The sequence below is a fragment of the Amaranthus tricolor genome, chromosome 11 (assembly GCF_026212465.1).
Source record: "Amaranthus tricolor cultivar Red isolate AtriRed21 chromosome 11, ASM2621246v1, whole genome shotgun sequence".
NCBI lineage: Eukaryota > Viridiplantae > Streptophyta > Magnoliopsida > Caryophyllales > Amaranthaceae > Amaranthus > Amaranthus tricolor.
The window spans coordinates 12501840-12522510 of NC_080057.1; the positions used below are offsets into that span (position 1 = coordinate 12501840).

At 35.2% G+C, this 20671-nt stretch overlaps 1 protein-coding gene across 1 annotated transcript; it reads left to right on the forward strand.

Moving 5' to 3' along the window:
• Nucleotides 1-2337: 2337 nt before the first annotated feature.
• On the forward strand, nucleotides 2338-9456 carry LOC130826825 (uncharacterized). Its single transcript, XM_057692418.1, has 4 exons — nucleotides 2338-2710; nucleotides 3583-5889; nucleotides 8105-8221; nucleotides 8351-9456. Exons 2-4 carry the CDS (start codon nucleotides 3589-3591, stop codon nucleotides 9203-9205), a joined length of 3273 nt encoding a protein of 1090 aa, XP_057548401.1. The 5' UTR covers nucleotides 2338-2710; nucleotides 3583-3588; the 3' UTR covers nucleotides 9206-9456.
• Nucleotides 9457-20671: the final 11215 nt, after the last annotated feature.

Sequence of the window (20671 nt, forward strand, 5' to 3'; positions counted from 1 at the left end):
ATACATATATATATCTATACATATATATATATCTATATATATATATATAGATATATATATATGTATAGATATATATATGTATATATATATATATATATATATATATATATATATATATATATATATATATATATATATATATATATATATATATATATATATATATATATATATATATATATATATATATATATATATATATATATATATATATATATATATATATATATATATATATATATATATATATATATATATATATACACATACATACATACATACATTGGTAGCGAATGCAAGTGATATAGGCAAGTAGAATGAAAGATTAGGAGACTATGAGAATAGATTTCTAAATAGTAGAGAATGCACCATGGTTGTGTGTGGTATCGATGTGATTTCCTACTTACTAAGCCTTGATTATGATTAGTTGGCGTGACTCAACTGGATTATGTCCGGTTGATTTAGTAGTCCCCTAGGTGAGATCCGACGGGATCACTGTAAGGGGGGTATGAGCATACTTTTGTCACTGGGCGCCGGATGGCCGATACCGCCCCTTGACCGAGGTGTTACCATGCGAGCCTTGCAAACCCCAATATGGTGACCTCTTCACTGGTATAGTACCCCAGTGTGTTACTTTTTCTCGAAGGTAGGACTCAAGAGGGTCAGCTGGAGGGGGCATGAGCCGAATGACCGATAACACCCTTGGTCGTGTCACTATGCCATGAATAGAGAAAAGATCCACTATCTTTGAATATGCTTTGAGGGATTAATAGTTTGAAAGAGCAATTATGAGTAAATAGACATGTTTTAGACAGATGAGTAAACTCGTTACTTCCATGCTATATCATTGTCTGTAGTTTTGTTCAATGACTATAATGTTATAAGTTCATCGATTACTGACGTGTATGTGTTTATTGTTGTTTGATCATGACTTCCTATGATGTTCCTGCTCTGACACATTTGACTATGGTCATTATGTTGAGCAGCAGAAGGATCATAGCTTGACATGACAGGTATAGGAGCTTATTTTTCTTTGCATTGGGGGAAAGAGTGGAGTACGATCGTAGCAATTATGTACAAGTTGCCTATTGCTTGTAGCTTATACATTACCTGTAAAGTTTTCTTTTTGGGATTGTATAATTCTTTCGTATGGAGCCATGTGACTCCTTGTATAATCCATAGTTCCGCTGCGTAGTTTTTGGATGTATGGTAACGAGAATACTCCTTTAGTGTCCGTCAAACCGATGCGTTAACGCTGAAACCGCGATCCTCGTTAGAGTTGATGATTTGAGGAGCCGACTATGATTCGTTCCATCGTGACATATTTTTGAAAGGCATTAAAGGCCTTAGATTAGTTTAGTTATGTTATCCATTTAAATATCCTTGTCACATCCTCAGTTTTTAACAGAGATGCTGCCGAAATTTCCACTCACTCACCTTTTAAACTAATCTTTAGCATTTATTTTAATTATTTTTCCTTTTCTTTTTATGTAACACTCAAATTTCCTCCCTTCCTTCAGGATTTTTGGTTTCGTCTAAGGGGTTGAAAATTCAGGGGTATTACAATATGGTTCAAGACTCTCAATTACTTACGAATGGAGATGCCTAGCTACTAGATTTTGTGCTTTACTTAGCAAAGAGGGCTTCTTTGCATAGTTTGTCCCCATCTGCCTCTTGTTTGGCGTCTTCAATTGGGATATGATTGTTGCGTTAGTATTCCAAAAGCAAGCCTAGGAGCGTTTAAGGCTTGTGCTAGGGCTTGGTGAGACAATTCCTTAAGGAAAGCACCTCAATTTTTAGAAAGTGCGTTTCGTGTAGATTCTCTAGAAAAATCGGTTTTTTTAGTTAGCATTTTGAAAGTGTGCGCTCTTGTGCTTTTTTTTTGGGAGTAAATGTTTCTAATAATTTTTCATATACCAATTCAAAAAAAAACTTCTATTTGATTTGTTTATGTTTTTTCTTCTCTTCCTATGGCTTTTTCGATTTTTTCATCTTCTATTATCTAATTTTTCTAGTTTCGAAATTTTTATTCTTCAATATTTATTTTTGTTGTTTTTCTTTATTATTTTTTTCTTCTTTCATCTCCCCTTTTCTTAATTTATTATAAATCTTCTAGATTTTTCAGTTTTTATTTTCGTTTACGTTTTAATATTTTTGCTATTCTCCTTTTTATAACAATTAGACATTGAAAAATGAGACATTGTGCTATTGAGCCCAATCATGTGCCCCGTTTCCTACGAAAGGCTTGAGCTTTCACCTTGCGGCATGTGCTTTGGCTCCAAGATCCTTTTATACTTCGTTGCGCTTTGTGCCTTTTGTAATCAAGTTGAGCGCCTCACAATGCTTTATAGAGCCTTAAAAGGCAAAAACCTACGAGAACCTTGTAATGCCTTTTGAGTCTTAGACTCGGAAACCCATTTGATGCGCTCACTTGCCACATGTTTTATCTTCATTTCTTTCCTCTTTTTTTTCTAGTTTTTCTCTTGTTTTTTTTTCATTTATTTTCTGCATTTTAGTGCGCCGCGCATCCAGAGGCTCTGTCGCCTGGATCCTACGTTTTTTGTCGTTTAAAACAAAAACCCCACGAATTGTCGACCCACAACCACCATCCACGCCAACCACCATCCACGTTGTCGCCGCTGCACCACGCTCAAGTCTACTGCTTGCTGTCGGGCGTCGACTGTTTTCTCTTGAGATCTACTTGTTACTTGTTAGTTTTTGTTTTAATCTCATCCAATTAATTTGAGATTTCTTCTCTTTAATTAAATCTTCAATCGATTTATTTGATTATTTAGGAATAGAGATTTTAATTGTAAGTTAGATTATAGAATGTTAGAAATTTTTGATTAAACTTTATGCGAATTAACGGAATGTTAAAAATTAACAATGAATTTGGTGCGGATATGTGAATAATTTATGTTATAATTTAGTTGTGGATGAAAGGTTAACAATAAACTAGCAAATTGAGCATACATTTTGATAGAAATTAGTAGTCAAAAAAGAATTTCAGTGAGGATATGTTATATTGATGTTAAATTTCAACCCCAATTAGTTCCTAAAATCTACTTGGTGCTTCATCTATGTTTAATTTTAGAAATCAAGATTTTGTATATCAAAATTTAATTGTGGATGAAAGGTTACGTTGGTGCTAACTACTGGATGTGTGCTCTTCAGTTTATTAGCCCTCTTTGGCTTTGGCTAGTTGATTGTTAGTTGTTTGGTAAGAATTAGCTTTAAGTGGTTTATTTGCAAATGTTTGGAATTGCAAATTGAGATATATAGTTCGCTTAAATTGCTAGACCGAAAAAATCTCTATTGCTTAGCTTTAAATTTTTGCAATCTGTAAGCTCTTACAATGATTGTTAACAATCCTATAAAAATTCTCTTTGTGTATGCTATAAACTGAATTTGTGAATAATGCTCTTTATAACTTATATGACGCAATTCAAGCAGGCTTTTCAAAATTTTCCTTACTTTAGTGGACCTTTTCCACCAATGAATTTTGTGTGGACCTTTTAGATTACCTTTATTTGGTGTTCTAACTGTTCAGAAATTATACCGAGTTTTATTGTTTCCATGCAGATTAATATGGTAGGGACCCGAGGAAAGGGATCTAGATCACAAACCAAAGGTATTCAATCTGTCCCTGTTGAACCTCTGCCTTTGAAGAATAGTCTTGATGAATCAGCTGATATTGCTTCAGAAAGAGAGGGCGAAAAGAATGATATTTCAAACACAATAATAGTTCCTTTAGAGGAACAGGTGGATAAGATAATATCTGAATCTTTCAGTGATGGAGCTGAAGAAAAGGAGCAAAATGCTCTTGAAGTGAATGATATTGAGAAAGATATTTCGACTGAGATGAATGTTGATAGAACTGAAGAAAAGGGGCAAAATACTCTTGAAGTCAGAGAAGTTGGTGATCAAGGTCACTCGGCCACTGGCTGCTATAAAGACAAGGAAGGATTAACAAATGAGAAGAAGCTAGAGCAAGATGAAGCACCATCGAAAGGGCTTGACATTAATAGCTCTAGTATTGGGGATGACATGAAGATGATTGCAGAAGATCAGTCTGCCTATAGCAAAAGTTTGGTTTCTTCTGATCCTGGAGCAATGGAGAACATGACAGAGACAGAAATTCATGAAGAACCAAGTAAACTTGATGCAAAGGAGCTAGTAGGCATGCCTTCAAACCGGGAGGAAGAATGTACAAAAGAAAATGTAAACATTACTGATGACATCAAGGATGTTACTGGGATCAATAGACCCAAGAGAAAAGTAATCAAGAAAAAGTTGGTTAAGAAGACTGTAAACAAGGAAATCCCACAACCTTCCACAGCCACTAGCAGTTTTGAAGATAATGAAGGATTAACTAATGAGAAGAAGCCAGAAGAAGATGAAGCACCATTGGAAGGACTTGACAAAAATAATGCTAGGACTGGAGATGAAAAGCAGTTGATCACAGAAGATTTGTCTACATGCAACAAAAATTTGGTTTCTTCTGATCCTGGAGTGATGGAAAACATGACAGAGGCTATGGAAGTTCATGAAGAACCAAGTAAACTTGATGCAAATGAGCTAGTAAGCATGCCTTCAAAGCGGGAGGAAGAATGTACTAAAGAAAATGTAAGCATTGCTGATGACATCAAGGATGTTACTGAGAAGGTCAATAGACCCAAGAGAAAAGTAATTAAGAAAAAGTTGGTTAAGAAGAAGATGTTGAAGATGCAAGCTGCAACTGTAAACAAGAAAATTCCACAACCTTCTTCCACAGCCTCTGGCAGTTTTGAAGTTAATGAAGGATTAACTAATGAGAAGAAGCTAGAAGATGATGAAGCACCATTGGAAGGGCTTGACAAAAATAATGCTAGAACTGGAGATGAAATGCAGATGATTGCAGAAGATTTGTCTACTTGCAACAAAAAATTGGTTTCTTCTGATCCTGGAGTAATGGAAAAAATGACAGAGGCTATGGAAATTCATGAAGAACCTAGTAAACTTGATGCAGATGAGTTAATAGGCATGCCTTCAGAGAGGAAGAAAAATTTTATAGAAGAAAACGCAAGCATTACTGATGATATCAGGGATGTAACCAAGAAGGACAATAGACCCAAGAGAAAAGTAATTAAGAAAAAGTTAGTTAAGAAGATGGTGCGGAAACAACCTGCTATTGTTAACAAGGAAATCCCACAACCTTCAGAAAAGAACAATACACCTAAAGAATCATTGAAAGTGGACACCAACGAGCATGTAAATAACGAAAAAACGACATCTGATGTGTATACCACCTTAGCTGAAGAATGCAAAGATGATAATGACCATGAGAAGGGTCCAGAGAAGGCTAAGGTGAAAACTCCTGTAAAAATCAATAAGAAACCTAACATAATCAGAAAAAAGAAGGCTCTTCAAAGTCATTCAGGTGTAGCAACTGTGAAAAGTACTGAAAAGCCTCAATCAGGGAATGAAGAATTGGCAAGTGTTGAAATTAATAAGCTGGAGCTAGAAAATGAAGTGGTGGACAAATCTGGGGATAAGGTGAGCCCCTTGGAAGGGAGTAAAAAGAAAAACATGGTTAAAATGGGCTCGCAGGAGAAGGTTGCCAAAGATGCAAACAAGTCCAACCCATCCAAGGAGGGAAAATCATCTAAGAAAATTGATAGCATGGGGATGATATTCATGTGCAGTTCAGACACGAAAAAGGATTGTTATCGATACAAAGTTTTAGGGCTACCAGCTGGAAAAAAAGAGAATGTTCTAAAAATTTACAAGGGCATGAGACTTTTTTTGTTTGATGTTGACCTAAGAATGATGTATGGAATCTACAAGGCTGCTGGCCCTGGGGGTTACAATATTGAACCCAGGGCATTTAAGTCACAATTTCCTTCTCAGGTTTGTCCGACTCTAAGTTTATCTTGCTTTTTCTCTTTAGTACTTTGACTTCTATGTGTAGACTGTGGAGGATGTTCTTGATAAGTATATAGAATGGAAGTTGGAAATGTGAAGTGTAATTGGTAAATTGAAGTTATCTCTTCTGAAAGATTCTTCTGCTACGTTTGTTTCCCTGACAGAAGTATTCTTAAATTTATCCGCTATATAGTGCTTTGCTTGTATATCTTCCTGCCTTTTACAAGTGATTCATTGCTATTGTTGAATTAACCTCTGAATATTCCCACTATTTGAAAAGGCGGGCGTACGTACTGACGCTGAAGGCACACTAGGCTCATGGCCTTTTTTTTGTCAGGGTAGGTGATTTCAATGAGTTCCACCTTAGGCCCAAAATGGCGCACTGAAGGCGCAATGGGAAAATAGGTGCACTTAAACCATAAAAACCACAAAAGGCACACATATGTCATTTTTTGCTCTTGTGCAGCCTGTTAAGCACCTGACTTCGATAAGGCACATGTTCTGTACCTAAGCTATAGGACCTCTTATTACCTCGGATGCTTTCCCTCTTTCCAAACTTTGATGTGCCTGACAGAGTGTGTCGATAAGTGGTTTGTGGCAAAGTAGAAACATGAACTACCTTGACGTTATTACTATCGTTCAGCTTGCCTGGTTCATGCTGGGAAAGCTCTGAATTAGCAAGGTAGAAATAAGATCAATATTAATATGCTGGACGACATTCTCATTACATGAGTACATGATTTATTATGGACTGCTTAATGGATAAACTGTACATATCATTGTGTTTAGCCAGCATATTACTAAGTGAAATATAGATTTCATTACAATTGCAAGTAATATCTTGGAATTAAATAGACTGAGCATGACTCCCTGTTGATTTAGACTAAGCTTCAGGGTGCTTATCTTTGGACGTTCATGCATCCAATTATGGTGGAAACCATGGTTCAGTTCATATTTTTTTGAAGCAAATTTTGTTTGGTATGCATATGTTAAAGCTTAGAAAAAACTATTGTGAATAATACAATCTTTCATTGATTTTCCTACAATAATACAAAAAATTAATTAACCATGAATAACACCAACAAGTGTATTTTCCACCAGCAAACTTAACCTATTAGTTACCTACAGTATAGGTCATTTTGTAAAAAAAAACAAAAGAACAGTAAAAACAAAACAAAACCACCCTTTCCACCCCTTCACTAACCCATCCCAACTCCCACCCTCTCAACTACCACTACTCCACCCCTCCCCCGTGCCTCCACCCTCACCCCCCCTACCTGAACCCCACCCCTTCGCAGCCAACTCCTCTTCACGACCCTCACCTTAATCTTTCACCCACTACCAAATATCCAAAACCTAGTTTGGCCATCCCCACGACACTACGATACCCAATTTCGACCACCATAGAAGCCGGTAGTGGTTTTGTTCGATGTGTTTAAATGATTTTGGGGTGGATAATCAGATCCGACCACCATAGTAGTCGTTGGTGAGGTTTTGTTTGATGGTTTTAATTGATTTTTGGGAGGGGGTTTCTTCGTTGGTTGGGATTTGGTTGCTGGTGTGTAGTAGGTTAGGTTGGCTATGGTGGGGTGGTGCTGGGCAAGGGGATTAGGGCACTGGAAATAGGGAGGGGTCGATGGCATTGGGAATTTGGGTGGGTTGGGAGGGTCGTCGACGGTGTGAGGGTTGGGTGGGTCGCCGACGGTGGGTTTGCTTGCAGTGGGGCAGTTGGGGGTGAATGGGTGGGTGGTGGGGAGAGATGGGTGATGGGATTTTATTTTGAATTTTTGTATTCTATTCATATATATAGTTTTTTTAAATTTTTCTTTAGAAAACCTGTTATACAGGTTATAAGTCATTTCGTATACCAGTGGAAAATTCACTTGTTAGTTGTATTGTTCATGGTTAATCAATAGTTCGTATTATTATAGGGAGATCAATGAAAGGTTGTATTATTTACAATAATTTTTCCTAAAGTTTATTACAGCCTACTGTGGGGCGTAGTATGCTATTCCTTGGACATTACATGATTTGTGGCTTGTGTGATTATAACTAACATGGTCAAATTTGAAATATGATTGTTTATTCATTTAGTTTGCGTGTATCTTAACTTGGGTTTGCCGAAAATGGACTTGGACAATTCTCAGCATCATAAAGAGTAGAGAATAGGAGACTAAATTCCTGACCTTGCTTTTGACAGGTTCGTTTTTCTGTCCTTGAAGATTGCGTGCCATTAGCAGAGGAAAAGTTCAAAAAAGTTCTCAAGGATAATTACTACACAAAAAACAAGTTCGATTTCCAGCTGAACAGCGAGCAGGTATCAGATTATTGTACTTGGTTTCCATGAATCATATTTATCCATGTTTTTGAACTACTGCTGCTCACTGTGTGGATGTTAATGGTCTTGAGAGTTTCTTTGCCTTACCTACCTTGTTAATGCCCACAGGTTAAGAACTTGTGTAAGCTTTTCCATGAGACCAGTAAGAAAGCTAAATCCACTAAAACAGCTGGCAGGAGCCAAAGAACACCTGTCACCAATTCGTCTGAAAAAGCAGCAAATGCAAGCCGAAAAGCAGCTGCCTTGCAAGCGGCAAGCACGAGCCGAAGTGCAGCTGTTTCAAATTCATCAGCACATCGTGACAGGAAAAGGAAAAGGGTAGAGGATAGCTCTATAGGAGCAGCCAGACATTTACAACGGGAAAGAAGCCGGAGAGTCGCCAGGGAAGAAATAAGGCGTGCTCCTTTGCTTGTAGCTGACCGGGAAGAAATAAGGCATGCTCCTTTGGCCAGAGCTGACAGAGAAATAATAAGGCGTACTCCTTTGGTTGTAGCTGACAGGTATTACGAACATGACAGGGAAGAAATAAGGCGTGCTCCTTTGGTCGTAGCTGACAGGGAAGAAATGAGGCGTGTTCCTATGGTTGTAACTGACAGGTATTACGAACGTCCTGTTTATGAGAGAGAATCCTACCCACCAGCTGTGGCTCCAGCACCTTTATATCAGTCTTTACCAGCATACACCACTACATATTCCTATGATAGAGTTTCTGAAGTTGATGATCCTTATAGAAGGAATACAGTCATAGATCATCGTGATTTGATCCCTTCTTCTCGGGAGTCAAGACTTCCAATTGAACAGGACTCCTACTCGCTTAGAGAACCCGCTCAAGTGTATAGCGGCTTGACATATAGAACTAGTGGAAGGCGAGAGAATTACGATTATACTTCTGATAGACGGTACACTGAGTATCACCGAGCTGCTGAAAGTCGTCCTCCCTTGCCTTTGTATCGTAGGTATTGATTCTACAGAGCAAAAATCTAACTGTCTTTTAATGGTTTGTCGTTGTAGGTTTACATGGCAAAAGACATGTTAATGGCCATTGTGCACTTCGATGTTATGTAACGAGATATTTGGTCCTTTTCTCCATCAGTGTGTATGACTAATCTTTTCTTCATTTACTGTTTTTAGTGTATGAGAAAAACTCTATAATGTATTCTTTTCTATGTGGTCATTAACGACTGCTAATAACAATTATCTTGCTGACCCGTAAATGTACAAAATTTTATGATTAGATTTTGAGTAGGAGTGTCAGAAACTTTTGAGAATTGAAACCCCACAAGTTAAACTAAAACCATAATCTATCAGTCTTTAGTTTTATCAAAAGAGTTGGATTTAAGTGATTAATGACATGTGATATTGTAATTTCTTAAAATATGGAAACGTGTTTGATGGATTCCTTAGATTAATCTTTTAATACATTAACGAATTGTTCTAACTTTAACTTTATCTTATGCCGTCTTAAACCATGCTTATAAATACAATGATTACGCGGGTCCATGCTTTGATGAGAGTAGTTGAATTACAAATTTAAACAAGTCTTTCTATTTTGAAAGAATTGATATCTGGGCCACTTACGAGTAAAAATTAAGAATTAAAGCATGTCCATGCATTTTTGTAACTCAAATAAGATTAGTTAATACTCAAAGAAAGCAAGAAGGGATTTTGCGGTCACATTTTAGGATCACAAGATTTGTCTACTATAATGGCAAAATCTGATATCGTAAGACATAGAATTCTAATATTGTCATATCCAATGAGACGATATTGAAGGATTATGCCCGAGAAACAATCTAACAATACGTATTAAATTAAATATGTATAGGATTTATATAGAGGTTAAATAGTAAATTCAATATGCGGACGTTACTTGATAGAGGATAACATACATTGTTGGATTAATAAGATTCCACGTAATAAACTTAAATATATGATCCTTAGAGGACAGACAAAATAGATAAAACATAATAATAATAATAATTTTGATCGGGTTAATAATATTAAAGTGAAAGTACTCAATTACCTTTAATTGTAAAAAATCAGAATTTATGTGAAAAGGAGTTTTCAATTAGGATTTTGACCTTTTATTATAAATAGATCAAGTAGTCAGATAGAAAAAACTGACGAAAAAGAGAAAATAGAAAAAGAAAAGTTTTTTATTCTTTGATTTTTTTTTTCTTGGTGCTAGCTAAAGGTGTTCATTGGGGTTATCGGGTTGATTTCGGAATTCAGTATTTTGGGTCGGTTCAAAAATCGGGTTTAGTGTCCACGTTGATTTTTACATAAATGTAAATCCATTTTTAAGTCGGGTTAGATTATAAAGTCGGTTGAATATCAGATCATTAGGTCTATTTTGAACATCGCTAGTGCAAACACATCATTGATATAGATATAAGTTAACTAATTAAGGTATCCAATTGATAATAATCTATGAGTCGATAGTACTTTATGTAGACAATTCCTACATTGTTGTAGAATAAGTCACACATAAAATGTTGTCAATTCTTAATACTTTTATTGATTCATATAATATGATATACATGTTTTCTTGGGTTATCGATGTTCAACGATTATTGTTATATTCTGCATTTGTACATTTATGAGTTCCCACAAAATCAATACAAAAAATAAAATCAAAACAAGACGAGGAGATTTATCTTTGATGTATGCAGACTTGTAATTATGTTTTGTGCCAATTTCGCCATTGATTTGGTGGTGAAACCAGATGTTTCTCAAGTTTAAAAATATTGATGCTACTTCGATAAAAAATAGTGATAATAGAGATTATTGAGTGTTCTCGATTTGAGAAGAAATGTTCAATATTTAAAGAATTTAATCTTGTTGAATAGCATTTTGAGTTGTAATAAAGGTGGAGTTATATCATAAGAGGATTTAGAAATTTTTGTTGTTAACAATTTGAGTAACAAGAGATAATCATAGAGGTTGGGGGGGGGGGGGTTTGGTGGCCGGAGGGGAAGGAGTGGACAAGGTGTGTTTGGTTGTTGTGGTAATGGTTGGGGGAGTAGAGTGTTTGGCGGATTTTTATTTTTCTTTTCAACGGTGTTTCAAGGCTTTGCAGATATGCGTCAAATAGTTTTTCAGAAATTGTTTTTTTGGCGATTTGATATTTTGCAAGTAAATAAAACAAAGTACAAAAATAACACGATAGGTTTTTTCAAGGTACAGCTACAAATACTCTAATCACCTAGAAAATCACTAAAGATCTACATATCTTCTCACACACCCTAATCTTCTCCTAAAGAATGATCTACAATTCCCTTATTAATAAAAGACACATCACCCAACTCTCACAAATGAGAAATATGAACACTTAAGAGCGTTCTAACAAGAAGCTTAAAATAAGAACAAATATAATTCTATAAACTGAGAATAACAAAAAAAAGTAATAATTCAGAGGAAATTGAAGAACAATTAATATTCAACTTGAAATTTTGGAGCGAATGCTGGTGTTAGGCGTGTGTTCTTCTTTTTCTAATGATAAGGAGCTTTTATAGAATTGATAACCTCTTAGTAGCCGTTTTATATCTCGAGTTCTTCATCAATTGTTTTTTTAGATTTAGTTGTACCAGTTTGAAATGAAGTAAAGTTCAAATCCTTGAACTAATTATCTAACTGGCTAACATCAAATCCGACTAGTATGATATTTTGAATTTCCACAATTTAAGTATTTGTAATTTAAAATTACAAATCGTAAACCTGAAAAATTAGTTTGAATAATAACAATATATGATACTCCATATAAAAAGAAAATAAATATCATTAGACTAGTTTAAATAACGGATATTTCATAATATACCACTGAGTTTCTTCGAAATTCACCATATACCACACGAAATTTTCTAATTCACCATATACCATTGAGTTTACGTCCGTTAGCACAGGATACCATTAATGACAACTACCGTCAGTGTGCCGTTTATGGTAAATTACCAGTATGCCCTTACGCATTCAACAGGCGCCATGGTTAGGCTTGACTTCCCCAAACACAACGTATTTCTTCAAAAAACTGATCCTCCATCTTTCTTCTTCTCCATTCAAGAAACTTTGTATTCGTCTATATTGATCTAAAACCCTTAAAATCCATCAAAAATCCTTAAAATCCTTAAAATCGATTTGTGTAAAGTGAATTGCAAGTTTGTGAAGTGATTTAGAACCCAAACACAGGTGGTCATGATTGAATTTCGCACAAAGTTCGCTAATTCGGTGGATTAAGCATACGCAAGGTACCTATCCTTATCCATTTGCATTTCGAGTTCTGATTTTGTATTTTTTTTGCAAAATTGAGTTAGGGTTAGGGTTAAGTGTGATAAGTTGCATACGAATTTGAATTATGCTAAAGTGATGTGTTTTTGTTTTTTATGCAATTTATAATTTGGATTGTGATGTAATGTTTTGTTGGTAAATGTTGCTGTTAGGATAAGTTCATTGTGGTTGTTAGTTTGTACTCCAGGGGGTACTTTTGATGTGAGGGTGGATGACACTGATAAGACCAATTTGATGGAGTTAATTGAGTATATGTTTGAGGATTCAGTGAAACAGAATGTATATCTCCCTAAATACTTCACCCTGTTTGTCACTAAACCTAGAACAAATCGTAAGTTAGAGTTAGTTGATGATGGGGCAATGTTAAAAATGTGGGAGTGGAATGAAGAGAATAGTGAAATTGAAGTGTTTATAGAAGAGACAGAAACACCATCCCTTGTGTTTCAGTCTGCAGAAGCTAGTTGGGCAAAAACTTTGAAGAACAGGGCTGAAAATATTAGGCGAATGGAGGAAGAGAACAGAAGAATGGCAGAGGAAGCAAAAGCTGAGGAGCAGCTTTTGACCCAGCAGGCATATACTGTGGCTGTAGAGGTCCCTGTTTTGAATGTTGATGATGATGGGATTGAATATGTAAGAGTGTTTGCTACCCCAGCAGCAGATGAGGTTTTCCCTGGAGATTCACAACCTCAATCCTCACAACCTCAACCCTCACAACCTCAATCCCCACAGCCTCAACCCTCACAACCTCAATCCTCACAACGTCAACGATCTCAACCAAGTAACCCTCCAAGAAGGAAAAAGCTTACTCCAAAGAAGAAGAAAATACCCCAAAGGAAAAGAAATGCTGGCAGACCACCTAAGCAAAGGAGAAGAGCTGCTCATAAGGCAAAAAAAAGGAAAGAGGCATAAGAATAACAAATGCAGCCTATGCAAAGAACTAGGCCACAATGCAGTGACATGCAAGGCAAAAAAGGCATCATCAAAGAAGGCAGCACATGGAGCTTCCTCTTCACAGCAAGGCAACACTAGGGGGAAGAGAAAGACTGCTACTTAGCATTGTTTAGTGTCATTTTTTTGATGAACATTGTTTATTGTCAAGTTGTATTTGAACAAAATGTTAACTACTTGGTTTGTATGACACTTCTTTTGTTTATCATAATTCCAACGAGTATATTTTAAAAAAAAATGGTATTTGATGAAAATAAAAAAAGTAAATGGTATATGGTGAATTATTAATTTACCACAAACGGCACACTAACGGCAGTTGTCATTAATGGTATTATGTGCTAACAGACGTAAACTCAATGGTATATGGTGAATTAGAAAATTTCGTGTGGTATATGGTGAATTTCGAATAAAATCAGTGGTATATCATGAAATATCCGTTTAAATAATTATTCAAATTCAATGGTGAAAAAAATTAATAAGCGTGTAAGATTATTTAGGAAACAAATTTACTTAAGATTTAATTTTATAGTAATATAAATCAACAAGTCTAATCTCTTAATTTTAAACGTACAACTCAAATATTAATTGGTAAATAATATTTTACTGACTTAAACAAATAAGCAAAAATATTATAAATAAACATTAAATATTATTTAAACACTTATAACGTGATCAATCATGCTTAATTCAATTTGATAATTAATCAATTAATTTAAGTATTAATTTAACAGATTCAATCAATATGTGTTTTGAGTTTTCGTCATTTAATAAATCCCCCTTGATGAAAGTAAAATCCACATATGATCTAAAGCAAGTATCTAAATGACAATCATAAATAATGAAACTTAAAATATATCAAATTATCAAAATAAGAGATCAAAATAAATAATCAAGATTAATAATAAACTTATAAAATCTAATATGTAAACGACAACAAATGAAATCATACAGTCTATTAATTTTATTGAATAATAGCATAAGGCAGTTTGATTGTGAGCATGATATTTTTTCTTTTTTTCATTGGACGCTATTAATGGAATTTGACTAATTGACATTTCTTTTTGGATTTATGATATTTATAAATTTTCATTTTTGGAAAAATCTATACATTGATGGATGCCATAAATTACAATTAAACTAATTACACTTTTATATATAAATGTACTATTTAAAAAAATATACTGGGAAATATATGATGTTCTCGGTAAAAAACTATATATTTTCTAATAAATTATCGAAATTACAGTGTAAAATATATGATGTACTGATTAGAATAGTATACTGCAAAATGCATGATGTACTTTGTCGAAAATTATACTGCATAATAAAGTACATAATAAGTAATAATATCACTATCAGTACCTCGATAAGTACTTGTTAAAAAAATGACCATCTATCTCTAGTTCTCCTTCTAGGTTTTCTCTGCTTGGTGATTTCTTTGAGCCGCCATTGCTATGGCAAAGAGTAGAGGTCGTCCACGGAAAAACATGTGAAAGAGCAGCAGCCATCTTCTAGAGCATCTTCTAGTTCTAGTAGGTCTTCTTCGGGTAACCCTAAAACCCCTGTTTTGCCTCCTTGTACTGTTTATTCTTCAGCTTCAATACTAGTGATGATGATGAATTTTTGGTTGAAAGTGTTGATGATGATTCTAGTAATGAGCTGGGGGCTGCCTCATCTATGGCCAATGAATAACATCTTATGTTGGAATATTAGGGGGCTGAATATGGTTAGAAGACAAAAGGAGTTATCTAGATTTCTTGTTTGTCATAATGTTTCCATTTTCAGTTTCCTTGAAACCAAGTTTAAGAGCGCTAACGTTGGTCATCTTTATCAGAATCTTTGCCCGGGTTGGTGCTTTTCTCATAATTTATATTATCGTCATGGTGGTTGGATAGTGTTTAGTTGGAAGGGTAGCGAGATGGATGTTCGTATCCTCTTTATGAGCAGTCAAATTGTTCATTTAGAGATAACGCCTGTTACGCGTGATTCTTTCTTCAGCTCTTTCATTTAAGGTGATAACAATGTTAATGTTCGTAATGTTTTGTTTCAACAGCATACTAATCTTGCTCAAAATGTGGGGGGGTCCTTGGATAGTTTTGGTTGATTTCAACTATTTGACTGATGTAAATGAGTGTACTGGACATGTAGTTCAGTTACAAGAGAATTTTCCTTTACGAAATTGTATGCATTCTTGTGGCCTTCATGATTTGAACTTTAGTGGTTGTTTTCTTACTTGGTCGATTAAAAGAAGTGGGGAGGCTCATGTGTTTAGCAAGATTGACAGGCTTCTTGGTAATCATACGCCTTTGTTAATTCAGTTCATCAAGCAACCTAGGGGTAAGAAAAATTTTAAGTTCTTTAATCATTGGGTTGAGCAGGATGGGTTCCTTGAGTGTGTTTCAGATGCTTGGAGTTCTTCCATTTAAGGCTATTAAAGCTTTCAAATTTCCTAAAAACTAAAGATGTTGAAAACTGTTTTGAAGGATAAATTCCAAGTCAATGACTTGCAAGCTGTTGTGCTACAAGCTGAGGGTAACCTTTTTAATATTCAGCAACAATTACATTTGTATCCTTCTGATCCAGTCTTAGTCCCTCAGGAGTGTACTTAGGAAGGCCAAATCTGACTTGGGTATTTACCTTAGTCATTTGGCTAAACTGAATTGGTTGAAGTTTGATGATGAAAGCTCTCGATTTTTCATCAAAGTATTAAACAAAAGCAACTTTCAAATCGTGTTTTTCTTGTTTTTGATAAAGGCACTCTTGTTACTGATTATACAAAGATTCAATCATCTTTTCTTTGTTTTTATCAGGACTTATTGTGCATTAAGTTGCAATGCTGCAAAAGAATTGATATGGATTTTATTTGCGAGGGGCCTATTTTGGAAGACGAATACCAAGGCTAGTTATCTCTTACTTTTTTAGCTGAGGAGATTAAGAATACGATGTGGAGTATTCTTGATACTAAGAGCCCAGGGCTTGATGGATTTAATAGCAAGTTTTATAAGACTTCTTGGTCTGTTATTGGTGGTGATGTAATTGAAGTAATTCAACCATTCTTTAGAAATGGGAAGCTTCTCCAGGCTTGGAATACCACAGTTGTTCATCTTATTCCAAAAGTCCTTAATCCCAAAAATCTAGGTGACTATAGACCAATCTCTTGTTGTCATAATTTATACAAATATATTACTAAGTGGATTTGCAGCAGGCTAAAATTGGTCCTTGGTCATCTTATAAGTCCTTCTCAGGGTGCATTTGTGGAGGGTCCAAATATTATGCATAATATTTTACTCTGCCAGGATAGTGAAACATTATGGGAGGAAACATTGTCCTCCTATTTGTCTTTTGAAGATAGATTTGAGGAAGGCTTATGATACCTTAGAGTGGGATTGTATTAAAGAGTATGATGGCACTTAATTTTCCTTCCCGTTCCATAAAAATTTGTTATGACTTGTGTATGTTAAGCCCGGTTCTCACTGATATTAAATGGTAGCCCTATGCCGTTATTTAAATCAAGGAGAGGTATAAGGCAAGGTGACCAATGTCTCATTTGCTTTTGGTGATTTTTATGGGGTATCTTTCAAGATTGCTCGAAGTTGCTAGGGATCATGTGCAGTTTAGATTTCATCCAAGGTGTAACAAACTTAAATTGAATCACCTCTGTTTTGCGAATGATTTGATGATATTTTATCGAGGTGATTTGGGATCTGTTTGATTTATTCTTTCTTACTTGGAGATTTTTGCACATTCCTCTGGTTTGGTTGCTAATTCAACAAAGTTTGACATATATATTGCAGGTTTTCCTACTCCTTTGAAAGCACATACTGTTGATGTCTGTAAGATCCATTTAGGGTCTATGCCTTTTAGAAACTCAGGAGTTCCATTATATTCTAAGCGTCTCTCTGCTGCTGAGTGTGAACATCTTATAGTTAAAATGATATCTCGAATTAGATCGTGGCAAGCTAGGAATGTCTCATATGCAGCTCGTATGCAACTTGTATTCACTGTCTTGATGAACATTACTAATTTTTGGTGCTGGATCTTTGTTCTTCCTAAGAGGGTACTTAAACATGTCAATGCAATTTGCAGAGCTTACCTTTGGCATGGGGAGGCTGACTCCAATGCTCCTGGAAATGTTAATTGGGCAAGGATTTGTACTCCAAAGAAGTTCGATGGCCTGGGTATTCGTTATTTGGTAGCTTGGAATCTTGCAGCTATGGGTAAGCTTGTATGGCACGTATCGTATGTGCGGGAATCCATGTGGGTGAGGTGGATACATGGTGTTTATACTAAGGGATGGAATTTGAGAGTTTTCAATGTCCCAATAACTTCAAATTGGACGTTTAAGAAGATATGCAAAGTGAAGGATTTGCTTGGACAATGGGTGCATTAGGAAACATACTCCAACAATCTAGTCTATCATGAGCTCTTAGGGGCTGGGCAGCCTGTTGCTTGGGCGAATTTTGTTTGCAATAGAAGTTCTATTCCGAAAGCTAGGTTCATTATGTGACTAGCTGTTAATGAAAGGCTGAAATCAAGAGATATACTACTCTCCATGGGCCTTATAGCTAATGATGTATGTCCACTATGTGGTTTGGTTTTAATGTCTTAAGGACATTCTGTATTGGTTGGGTGTTCATGGTGTTGGTAAGTCTATTTATGCTTTTGCATCCACAAGATGGAGGGGTGTTGTCTATAAAATAAATATTTTTTACTATAGCCCTTTGTAGTCTTACATATGAGGTATGGAAAGCACGGAATGATGCTGTTTGGAACCTCCATGTTCCTATGGTGACTACAGTAACTTGGCAGGTGAAGATTGAGGTCAAGAACATGGTTATGCATATCCAATCAAAGGTGTGAGTGTTGATCACCCTTGGATTAGGAGGATTTTTTATTCTATTGTATAGCTATCTATTATATAGCTGTTGGTTATTTTATGTTTTGTTTGGAGTTCTACTTCCTTTATACACATGAAGAGTGCGTTGCGAGAAACCCTTACTAAGGTGTGCTCTTTTCTCATGTTGATGCAAATTAAGTTTGTAGTTCTCTTGTTTTTTTGTAGTAATATTTTGTACTTTTTTGTTCTTGATTAATGAAATTTTTTCATTTTCCAAAAATAAAAAACTAATATCACTATCAGTGAATGTTTTTAAGGATATTTATATTTATTAATATTAGATGTATTTTAGATTTTAACTAGTAAAAATTTTATATATTATTATCATCAATTAAAGTTTAAAATTCTATCGATATTGCACTACATAACAAAATTAAAACAAATTCCAAAAATACATTTGGACCCGAACCCGATACTGGATTCGTGAGATCTGTTGATCCGGATCTGCGTTCAGAAAAATTAGACCCCCGGATCCGGATCAGGATCTGAATCTCCCTTTTTAAAAAAGGATCTGAATTCGGGTCCATTTGGACCCGGTCTAGATCCGACCGTTCCCATCCTTAGGTGGAAGGGAAGTAGGCTTGATTGGATTAACAACAACAAGAACCTCTTGTACTTGCTCTTCTACGACCACATCCTCAATAACCATTCCTTTTATTTCCTTCATGAAGGAATCTATCATAAAGGTCAAGGTTGTGACCTTATCATGTAAGCCCAGCAAAGAAGATTTAATGTTGTATATCTCAGATTCAAGATACTTTAGGCAATGGTGAGTAGCATAATACTTAGATTGGGGGTCTATAAGAGAAAGTTTGTCGCCATGAGTTTTCTATAATTCATCTTTTTCAAGAGGGGACAAATTTAATAAATTTCATATTAGAAATTTTGAAGTTCCCAAACATGACATAATGTTTGATGACAAAGATTGAGGGTCTTGGGTTATGATATCCTCAAGATCAGTTTTAATATTGAAATGCTTGAGGATCAAAGTGAGTAGATTAGCATATAGAAAAGAGACATTTGTTGAAGATGAACCACCAAAACAAGTATGACTCATAATTGATCAATGAACTTATTTGTTGGTATTTTCCACATCAAAATCATTTGTAAATTAGTAACAAGCTCATGAGAACTCCCCTTTAGGAGGAAAAATTTAATAAGACGGATATGCAATACTTTCTAGACAAATTTAAGCAACTATGTGTAAGTTTTTTAGATGTGGGAGGGTCAATAGAAAGAGAGAGTAGAAACATGTCTCTTACCTGTTGGAGGGCTAGAACAGAGGGTGTACTATAATCAAATTTTGATTCAAAATAAAAGATTTCTTAAGGAGAGCCTCTGAACTAGAAATTTTTGGCCCTTTTCTAAGCTCTTAGTAAAATAAAAACCATCTTCATTATGAAAGGAAAAATTGCAATAGAATAAACGAACTGATGTTAGATAAGAAACAGATCTCGGTCAAGCAGCTTACCAAGGGCACATCAACATTTTAAAACAATGTCCAAATTCTTGACGATGAAAAAGTAGTAATCAAGATAATCAACAAAACAAATTGTTCAATTCTGCAAACCATCGAACCATCTTCCATAAGCAGTGGGATTGATGAACCAAGATATAGGGAGATCAAGAATGGCTGAGGGGTATCAAAGATTTTGTGGAGATTTTGCTTGAGTAGTTTCAAAGGTTGGAGTATATGAAGTGACTAGGGAAACATTTGCCTTTTTTTCTTCTAGAAAGCGTTTTTTTTTTTGTGCCATTTTTAGCAGATTTTGGAACATAAAGGAAGGGTGTTAGGTTCACGGTAGTACATAGAATGACGCTTGCCCAGCCCCCCCCCCCCCCCCCCCCCCCCCCCCCCCCCCAATAAAAACTCTTGATGTTCTATAACTATATTTTTGAAAATCATAGTTGTGTCAAAAATATAATTTGCAAATGTTAAATGTTCTATATAATTAAAGATATTTAATTTATTAAATTCTTTTAAATTTATGTTTAATATACATCTAATAATTTCAAATTTATTTTTGATTCTTATACATACAAATTAACATAGTAGTATGTATATACACACACGTAAATTGCTCCCCCTACAAACATGCATATAGAGGAATTGTGAACAACATGCTCCAGCTGCAATGTATTCTGCTTCTACTATTGGTAGAGTTATTGAATTTTGTTTCTTGGAATGCCATAAGATCTATGACGATTCTAGAAATATGTATGATCTAGAGGTGTGTTTTTTGTCAATTTTGTAACCAGCATAATCTACATTGAAACTTCCTACAAAGATAATATCATTA

Coding starts and splice junctions, on each gene's coding strand:
- LOC130826825 (XM_057692418.1), top strand. CDS start 3,589: ATGGTAGGGACCCGAGGAAAGGGATCTAGATCACAAACCAAAGGTATT. Junction 5,890..8,104: donor AGTCACAATTTCCTTCTCAG/GTTTGTCCGACT, acceptor TGCTTTTGACAG/GTTCGTTTTTCTGTCCTTGA. Junction 8,222..8,350: donor TCCAGCTGAACAGCGAGCAG/GTATCAGATTAT, acceptor TAATGCCCACAG/GTTAAGAACTTGTGTAAGCT.